The 10213-nt window shown below is 40.1% G+C and overlaps 1 protein-coding gene across 1 annotated transcript; it reads right to left on the reverse strand.

Annotated features, from left to right (window-relative positions):
* Nucleotides 1-272: 272 nt before the first annotated feature.
* On the reverse strand, nt 273-7668 carry LOC144665917 (PR domain zinc finger protein 14-like). Its single transcript, XM_078527200.1, has 4 exons — nt 5346-7668; nt 2406-2653; nt 1683-1965; nt 273-1038 (listed from the first exon to the last, which is right to left on the reverse strand). The coding sequence occupies exons 1-4, from the start codon at nt 5500-5502 to the stop codon at nt 359-361; spliced, it is 1368 nt and encodes a 455-aa protein (XP_078383326.1). The 5' UTR covers nt 5503-7668; the 3' UTR covers nt 273-358.
* Nucleotides 7669-10213: the final 2545 nt, after the last annotated feature.

Genomic DNA, 10213 nt, shown 5'->3' on the forward strand with positions numbered 1-10213 from the left:
CAAATGTTTACCTTTTTCCAACAACAGCACAATCATTCTTTCACAATTGCACAGGGAATTACAAAGGAAATTTCTTGAAGGTGCTTTGGACAGCAGTATAAAAAAAACACCATTCAAAAGTGTACAGTGCCTTCGGTAACCAGGATAAACTAGCACCTAACTGCATTAACTATTAAGTTTGATGTAAATATTTTGTTCTAACACGTATTTCAAATAACTGCAGAAGTTGTGCAATTTTATTATTTTACAATATTAATTGGGAATGGATTACTACTGGCTGGTTGTTTTCATAATGTACTTTTATAAATGATAACCATATATGAAAGCACGAAAGAAGCTTACAGTCGATGCGGGCAGTTCATGCTTCATTTTGCACATTCAATTGGTTTTTACGCATGACTTTAGGGGCACGATTCTTTCTCGTTATACAGTCAAAATTGGCACGGTGGCGGTCACGTGACGAAGGACTTGAAAACGCTCTCCCACATTTCTCACAGGTGTATGGCTTGGCTCCCGTGTGCATGTTGATGTGAAACTTCAGTTCGTAAGACTGCGCAAATGCCTTTCCACAGTATTCACATACGCATGGCTTCTCTTTAGTGTGCGTGCGACGCACGTGGCTATCATGTGCCGCGTGCGATGCGAATGCACGCTCGCAGTGCCTGCACTTGAAAGGCTTTTCTCCGCTGTGCTGACGAATGTGCGTCCGTAGAATGGAAGAAGCAGTGAAGGCCTTGACGCAGTGCGGGCACTTGTAGGGTCTCTCGCCACTGTGTACTCGCATGTGTTTGTTGAGGCTGGATGACTGAGAGAAGCGTTTGCCACACACTGTGCACTGGTGAGGGCGGTGTTTCTCGTGCACATGAAGAATGTGAATACGGAGGCGATCCCGCTTGTCAAAGGAGCGGTTACACACTGTGCAGGGGAACTTCCGGTCTCCTTGATCAACACAGCGCGTGTATTTAAGGTGGCGGTCACGGTAATACTTGTAGGCAAACACTTTACCACACCGTTCACAAGAGTAATCTGCTGATGGGCCTAAGGAGGAAGAACAAAGAGTTCTTGAAATGCCTTCTTGATATAACATTAAAAAGTAATGTTTTTACAACGAATCCACACTTAAATGTAGATCGATAAAGGCAGAAGGATACCGTAACAAAAACAGTCGTAGTCGTATAACGCATAGTGAATGAATGGATTACGAAATCCTTTAGTGTACAACCGCTGACTCTTGTTTCTTCGATGGTGAAATGCCCTACCTGGCGCTATACTTGCGCTATACGGACAAACCTCGAATCAAATTCCCGGGGTATGCTCGGGGGGGGGGGGGGGGGGGATATGGGCGGTTTTCGAATTGACTGATACATAAGAGCAGGATTATGATTGTTTGAAAGTATTTTTGCACCAAAAGAATTGCATTGCTGACAAACCGACCTTCCCAAATTTGTGATTATTACTTATACTGGTTTTCTGCGCAGGGATCAGTGCTTATTCCAAAGCGAAATTTGGTTACAATTGGAAATTTTTAAATTTTGATCACAGGCAAATTCAGACAATAGTTATTATGTCATTCGGCAAAAGACTGTTTAAAAGTTCTTTAAAGATTGTGTCACTGGCTTTGATGAACGTAAAACAACGTTTATAATGAACTTCCTACAAGACGTTACAATGCTGTTTGTTACCTGTTAACTCATTTACTGTTATCACAGCGTCTTCCTTAACCGCAGCAACGTTGAGTCCAATGGGAATCCCCATTGACATGGTGTAACATTTACCGTACCAAACCAACAGTTCTTCACCCATGAAAATATCTTTACAACTCTCATAAAATAAGTGGTCGCCATCTTGAATTAAGGCCAGGTTTTGCTCGTCGCTATGTCTTGCACAGTTAACAAACTTCATCCAGTTATCTGGTTCACTTTGTCCATCAATGTAATAGCTGAGGCTGCTGTCATCACTGAATACCTGAAGGAGCAGAGTTATATCATTAGCATTTTGAAAAAGAAGAGAGTAAAATAACCCACCCACCCCCCCCCCCCTCCTTTTTCTTAATTTTTTTTTTTTTTTGGAAAATGAATTGGGGTGGGGCTTTAAATTTTTTTTTTTATTAATAGAAAAAAAAATAAAGAAAAAAGGTTCAAAAGGCAAAAAAAAAAAAAAAAAAAAAATAATTTTTTTTTGTTTATAGTTTATTTTAATTGTCCTGTGAAACATTAACGACAGTTTATTCCTCGGTGCATACCGTGTGGTGGCTCACACGTTCTGCGATTCCGGCGGTTTTCTTCGCAAACCACCCAAAAAAATATCCCCGCAGTCCTTTCCGCAAAAATTTACTGCTTCTGAATTTCAGTGCAAAATATCTTTGATGCTGTTTGGGAAGTAGACATCGTCCAGAAATACTTTACCTCCCACATAAAGGCGGTGTCCTCTCTGTTACCGACTTCTGATGGTTTTACAGCTGTTCCTTCGTAAGGACCAAACCGCGTTCCCTTGGCAATGAATGATTGACAGCAGAGCACAGCATAATGGGTTCCTGACTGGAGCGTTGCTCCGATAAGCTGAAGACCTTCCGGCACCTTGGACGGGAGCTCAACCTTAAGTGAAACAGCTGGCCCGCATATAAACCGAACTCCTTGATCATTAGAAGCGTTATCTAAAGGACGAAACAAGAATGTCAGTATATGGACTTGAAGTCAAACCTGTAAGCGGTTAGTCCCGAAACTTTGTGAAAAAATGTGACCTCTATTAAGCGGTCGCGGTCACCTTTTACAAAGTCCCAATGAATGTATTTTAAATGTTTATCAGTATTAGGGGCCGACAACATGGCGAATTTCAGCCCGGGCTGAACTGAACCTCATTGTAAACGGCCACAAAGAGTTTTCAGTTTATAACTCAGTTGAAATTCGCATGTAACATTCATGTAATCACAACGAAATTTCATCCCGGGCTGAGATTCTCCATGTACAGTTTAACAGATTCACCTCGGATACAGTTTTTCCCGGTACGGACTTCCCGGCTGGTAAATAACGGTCAGTTAGCCCTGCAGATGCTCTTAAGGTGACCGTTCCAAACACGTTTGCTGTATTACACGGTGGTCGGTGAGAAGATAATTATCTTCCTTCTTAAAGCCAGAAGTAAGGTTTCCGAACAATTTCGAGATATTGCTCTCGCTAGTCTCTGTCTTTTCATTACATTCCCATCATTTTGGAGGGCTGTCTGAAGACACCCAAATGATTAAAACGCTAGAAAATTGCCGACGTTGAGTGAAGATTGTCCGAACTTTCGCGAAATTTATGACAAGTTAGCACTACCAAAGGCTATTTTGTTTCGATTTTATTAGTTTACGATGATAGCCGAACATCTTCGAAGATTGCTAATAGTTGTATCAAATCTCCGATAACTAGCTAGACTTTCTCAAAGTCGTTCGCTTCTCGTTTCCGGTTTGGTGATTGTAGACCCGCTAGCTCTCGCGCTTCGCGTTCACTCACTCTCGGCTGTCAGCCGGGCTTCGCGCTTTCTGTGCCCGACTTGTAAGCAAGTCTATCCGCCGATTACCTATGATTGATTTGTATTTGTTATCGGTTATTTCTTCATAATTTTCTGAGGTTGTTCTCTTCTGTATAATGATTATCAATGCTGGAGCAAGCTATATGCCTAAAGCAAATTGTTTTAATCTGAGGTTTTTTTCCATAAAGCGAGAGAAATTACTTACAGTTTTTACTGAATAGCAGTGGAGGGCCACCGGAAGTAACGAAGAACCCCGAAAGAAAGAAAAAAAATGTACAACGTTTTAATTAGGTAGCAGGAAATCGCAAAACTAACCAAGTTGCCATTTCTATATGAAGTTGTTGCCAGTGAACATGATAAAATCGTAATTACAGGTAATACGATTTTACTTTGAATTAACTCGAGTCACGTTTAAAATCGCTATCGGATGCAAATCTAACTCGGGCCTATTTTTTTAATAGCGTCCATGACTGAAAACATATTCTCAAGGGCACAATCCTACATTATGGTTAAAAACTCTATTATAAGACAAAATTATTGTAGGGATGTAAGAGCAACTTACTGTACCGCAATAAAATATTGAAAAATTTTGTAGCATTCATGGAAGATTACAGACAAGCAATGTATCGACCTCAGAAGTTTTTGCGCGAAAGTGTGGTGCGAGGATTGAGCGAGAGTTTGATCGCAAACTACGAGAAAATTGGAAGAATGTAAGCATTCTAGCGTTATGAAAGGATTTTAGTGAAAGAAGTATAAATAAGTGAAGTCGAACCGGAAGGCAATTCAGTGACCGGCGAATAGCTCAATTTTATATCGTTACCCCACCGGTGGCATATTTTGTTGAAATTGTTTTTGGCTTCTTCATCCGTGTAATCTTTTCAACCAATTTTGACCACATTTTTTTTTACTATGGGCTACTGGTTCAAATCGCTGATTTATCTTTTGTTCAAAATTTGGTAGCTTCCAGGTACGAAGCGGTCACAACAAATAGTTGCAACTATCCGGAACTTGTCGGAATTTGAATTAAAATCCCAGTAACAATAATGAATTGTAAAATGCGCAAAATTGCTTTGTTCCACCCACAGTCACGTCCGACAGACACCGACACCAAAAACACCGAGTACGATTTTGTGTGTGTTTTTCCTTCATTACTGTACGACACGATGAAATAGTGTTATTATTCTTTGCTGTGTGACTTTTTAACGTGGCGGTTGTGATGTTTAAAGGTTTATAGTCTCAAGCGCAAATGGTATTCAGTACTCACTTCATTAACAGTAAGTTTACATGACTAGCTCAGCGCACTTGACTGTTGTTGTATACTGGTTTTGATGCAGTGCCAATATCTTTTAAGCGCGCGCCTCTCTCTCTCTCTCTCATAATCCTTTTTTGTTTTTAATTCCACAATTCGAATAAAATTGTTCGATTTTGGCTCCTAAGCAACACGGCTGTTTCAAGAGAATGTTACTCATAAAGAAAGCAGAAAGCCTTTCATCAATGTTTCCCAGGAGAGTGAAAGAACGCGAAAAATTTCCATAGAAAAGACAGCAATTACAATAGTTCGTTACGGCGCTTTGCATCTTTCTGTTTTTGATGCTCTGTCTTGATTAACTATTGTGTGTCGCCAAGCAAAGCGTAGGTCGTGGCAATAATTACAACATAAAGAACAAAAGAAAATCAACACAGTTAATGACAAAGCATACAACATGTTTCCTAACTATAGGTTGAGCTTTCTTACAATGGACTTTCTAAGAAGTACAGTAATCCCTCATAAACCAGAGTAAATAAACCAAATCATTCTGGTTGAAATGTATCGCAGAGTGAACATAATCAAACATTACCTTTAGAACGGTTGATTCCAATGTTTTTATCTTTGGAAGTAAAGTAACCGAAAAGTGAAAAGTTCAAATCTTCAGGGGTAAATTCCCATGTGACTTTAATGTTGTTTGCACCAAGTTCACTGCCAATTTTCTGGCCTGTGTCGCTTTTCCTGTGCATCTCAACTTGAAATGTAATCTAAGTAAATAAAAACGCAAATAAAAGTGGTTATTTAATGTAAATATTCTAAGTTGTGTTTCCTAGTGTTCAGAAGTTGTCGTGTAACACTTCGTCTTTGTCAACAACGATCCCGAATAAAAGGAAGAAAATTTGCATTCCCTGGTTATTACATTAACTTCGCGCTCAACTTGGAGAAATATAAACTCGCAAGCATTTAACGAGAATTATCGAACATAGAAAACTATACTATCTGTTTCACGGTGGAATTATAAAACTTGCATTTACACAGTTTGAGACAAGTGCTCTATTTCAGGCGAGTAATCCGTGCTCGTTTTGCTTGAACCGGACAAGTTGTTATTTTGTGAGTAAAGCACAAGCACTTCAATTTGACCATAAAAAATCACCGCGTGTTGAGGCAAACAAACTGTTTTTCAAAATTACAAGCCGCCTTTAAGCGTTACTATTTTGTGGAAGAAACTCTCATCCTCAAAAGTGCGTGTTATGCCGAGTTGACTGTACGGTCGAGTTGATACGTGATACGGTTCTTATCTAACTTGTAAACAGGATTACAAAATTCATTCCTTCAAGTTAAATGACGCATCCGAGAAAAATATCAGAAAGCCAAGTTTGAGGCGGTTTATGTGTATGTAGAAGCCTTACCTTGACACGTTGGTTGTGGCACCTGGTTACTTGTGTCTCTAACTGTACTCTCCACGCGTTTGTTGGACTTCATCTGCGCGCTGCTAATAACGCGCGCGAATTTATACAGCCCATACGCATGCGCATTTCAATTAACTGTTTATTTACAACTGGGGCGCTTTAGACCAGATTCGGGAACAGGAAGAAATGGTACAAAAAAACTTCCTGGGAAAAAATTCCATACCATCCAAAAACTGTTAAATTTCTAAAATGAGAACCATTCAACCGACATTCGAAACGAAAGCAAATTTGCAATTGCAGGAAGATAATTTTCAAAAGTTTGGGTATACCTCGCGAAGTTGTCCTCTTTTTTGGAAATGTAGGAAAAATTTTACGTTCCTGCCCAGTTAACTAGAAAGTGCTGTTCTGTCGGAATCACCGGAAATATTTGAAAAATCAAATTCAGTTGGTCAATTGGTCGGGTCGAAACCGCCTTCGGAACGTTTGGTTGTTCAAAATATGCATTTCTGAAAAGAGATGCATGGCTATAAAAAAAATATGTACGATTTAATGAAAATTTCACTACGATCATTGGTTACTTTCGGCAGAAAGCCACACCTCTAAACCAGCATCGATTCTTGCTCAGTTGGTGGAACTTAATGAACTAAAAGGTTTTTTTTTTATATTGTCAGACTCAGTAACAATTCTAAAGCGTACTTGGATGAAGTTCACCAAAAAACAAAAATCGCGCACAAGGAACTGAAAAAAAAAGATTGTTTTGGATTAATAAGTCAAGGAATTACACTCAAATATTATCTGTGTGACCGAGGGGTGTCAACAATAACAATAGCTATGAAAATGTTCTAATGAACTACTTTACATTCAAACGATCGGTATAATACTTTGAATAGTAAGTTAATCCACTCCTCCGAGGTACGCCATTAGAACATTTCGACCACTGAACTTCCGACTATTGTTAATAATCGCACTATTTGAAGTCGAAGTGATTTGAAGTGTGAATCGAATTTCTGTCCGTTTATTAGTAGCCGTGTCTGTATATCTCCCTTCCTTCCCCTGCCAGTTAAGGTGTCAACTACTGCATGCCACAAGGAGTATTCAGGTTGCTAGCCATCCGCATATCCTGCATGAGTGCAATATTAATTAAGACAATATATATTGAATTGAGAATGGCGACCCATAACACACTAACGACAAGCGCCCTTATTATTTGCTTTTGAGGTAGACAGTTTAAGTAAAATTTCTAGAATTTAACGTATAGACCAATTGCTGGTTACGAGGAAAAGAAAGGCGCTGCATTAACAGCACCGCTCAAATTTACTGAAATATGAGAAACGAATCCCTTTTCTTGAACTAGGACGTCGAACCAAAGCATCATAATCTCTTTGAGCTGACATTTCTTACATGCGTGATATGCAGAAAGAAAGGTTCTGTTATCCTTGTTCAACATAAATTTTACATTGTGAGAAGGAAACCAAATGAAGACACGCTTTTGTAATGAAAACCATACTCTAAAGCCTGGTTCTCATATGATCGTCCCGATCGTCTCTGTCGCTTCTGTCGCTTCAAAACGTTTGCTTGCTCCAATCACCTCAGACTTTGCAAACGACAGAAGCGACAGAGACGATCGGGGCGATCATATGAGAACCAGCCTTAAGCAGCCGAGTACGACGTCTGATTGTCACAAACGACAACACTGCAACTCCGGTCTCCTATGTAGTTTTGTGAATTAAGTGATCAAACCCGAAGCGTATATTTAAATTCTTTTTTTCAAAAGCAGTGTCCGGTTCAAACGGCGCTCCGCTGATGTGCCGCCCGAGCCTACGTGGCGCGACAGAAGAGCCGCATTTGAACTATAGTGTTTGAACATAGTTGGTTTGAATGTCTTGAATCACTTCGGCATCACAAACAATGTAACCACAGGCTTGCCATCCTATGTTTGTGTGGTCACAGCTTGCCAATATCATACAGTTAAATTTCTTTACTACGGTTTTTTTACGGCTGTGTTATTGTTATGAGATGAAGAAGAAATATTTTCGTATTGTTTGAGTTTGTTTTTATACGTTTTTGTCGGCGATTTAAACTGTGCGAAAACAGTTTTATGAGTTTACTTTTCCGACTTGATTCTGGGATATACAAGGCGTGCAACTTCAACACAGAAGTATCGGGTACTGCCTCCGGGTAAAGCCCAAAAAAAATTTCTCTACTCGCTTTCATCTGAGAGCTGCCGGTTTCGCGGTGCGGTCATCCTTTCACCAGAGCTCTCTATAGTTTGGCTTAGGGACCATTCATTTTTTAGAAGGGGGGGGGGGGGGGGAATCCCTGTGTTTTTTTTTTAAAATTTTTTTCCCCCCCTTTTTTTAAAAAAAAGGCCCCCCCCATTTTCCCCCCCCCCCCCTTTTTAAAACCCCCCCCTTACGTATTTGAGCCCGACCATTTCGCAGTGATCTGTACCACCAACCGGGACAATTTATGCAATTTTCACAGAAATTAAAAATCGTGCTCTGGGGATAATAGAAATACTTAGGAAATCACGACGTCGAAGCCGAAGACAACATGAAGTGGAAAATTAATTTCTACTCGTGCTGTTAATGTGCGAAAAAGTGTTTATTTCGTTAAAAACATGGGATGCAAAGTATCTGCAAGCTTCGTTTGAAACATGCGCGTTGCTTATTTTATGATTTCCTATTTTTTCCCTTGCCCGTTTTTTTCGTCAGTTTTCTTGGCCATTTAGCAGTCCTTGTGTGTGTGGAAAAGTTTCCACTAAGCATTGAGGATCGAATGCCGGGGAAATGCTTGTAAAAAGTTTTAATCTTGATAAAGAAAGATGGTGGTTTTTTTTTTTACAATCTGCAAGATCAGTTTCGTTCAATTTTGCGAGAAAAAAGCTAGCTTAATAGTGTAACTCGGTCTAATTCATCTGATCGTTCGATAACTTGGATATTGTTGGTAAGTTTGACTCCCACCAGAATAAAAACCCCTATCGTCGTTAAAAGTAATGACGCCACAACTGGTAAAAGGATCGTGCTACCTGATAAAGAAGTGAAAGCGCTAAAAACTTCCATGATGGCCTTCCAATTGGCAGCTCTAAAGGCCGGTTTTCACTAGCGAGGGAGTCGAAGTCGAAGTCAGAAGCGCAGAGCTTTACGATCTAGTGAAAATTAAACCGACAAAGTAGTAGAGAGTTTCCAATTCCGCTTATGACTGGCTTATGATTGAGTGAAAATCAGATTGTCGGAGTCGCAAGCAAAAAGTTAGTACTCGGAGGGCGCGGGAACCAGGGTTGCGATTGGTTTGTTCTTCCACTTCTGCTTGCGACTCCACGGAGTTATAAGCGGAATCGGAAGAAAATGAAATGGTCGATTCTTCCGACTCTGCCGAGCTTACGACTAGACTCAGATTTTCACTAGGTCGTAAGAACTCTTTCGACTCCGACTCTTGTGTTAACCAGTCTTGAATGTTTGTTGAACGCATTTTTTCGTTACAGTTCGCACTCACATCGCAATACTCGTTGTAAACAGGAAACGGTCGCAATACTCGTTGTAAACAGGAGAAGAACAACCGACACCGTCAGTCCATTGGATCTTTCCTCTTGTTATGCTACATTGATACTAGTATTGCTTTACTCTTTTCAACTGTTTATTGCCGATGACCCCCCGGGGGTCGATTCCTTTATAAGGGCTTAACGGGGACGTGCGGCCCGATAGGGTATGGTTTTCAGGCTTTTTGTCTTGGAACGGGGTATAAATTTTACCCCTTTTTGTCTTAAACGGGGTATATTTACATGGACCAATGTCAAACAGGATAGGCTTATATACCTGCAGAGGTGTAAATTTACACAAACTTAGCCACAAGCCGAATTCAGTTTCGCAAATTCTTCCGTATTGCTGGCTTACGTTGATTTCGGCATTGATACTCGACTAATTAACCATCTATCACAACAAAGTCAATGAGGTACTTGTTTATGTCTTGGACGGGGTATCAAAAACTGACATTTGTCTTTCCGGCGCGAGATATAATATTTTTGCTTAAATTAGTTTGATATGGGTTGATA

Source organism: Oculina patagonica, chromosome 9 (assembly GCF_052425735.1).
Source record: "Oculina patagonica isolate OP01 chromosome 9, crgOcupat, whole genome shotgun sequence".
Classification (NCBI taxonomy): domain Eukaryota; kingdom Metazoa; phylum Cnidaria; class Anthozoa; order Scleractinia; family Oculinidae; genus Oculina; species Oculina patagonica.

What these genes read in the sequence shown, in the direction of transcription:
- LOC144665917 (XM_078527200.1), bottom strand. Translation starts at nt 5,502, where the DNA reads ATGCACAGGAAAAGCGACACAGGCCAGAAAATTGGCAGTGAACTTGGT. An exon ending in ACACCGCCTTTATGTGGGAG is followed by an intron (nt 1,966 to 2,405) that starts GTAAAGTATTTC and finishes CTGCTCCTTCAG; the next exon opens with GTATTCAGTGATGACAGCAG. An exon ending in AACAGTAAATGAGTTAACAG is followed by an intron (nt 1,039 to 1,682) that starts GTAACAAACAGC and finishes CTTCCTCCTTAG; the next exon opens with GCCCATCAGCAGATTACTCT.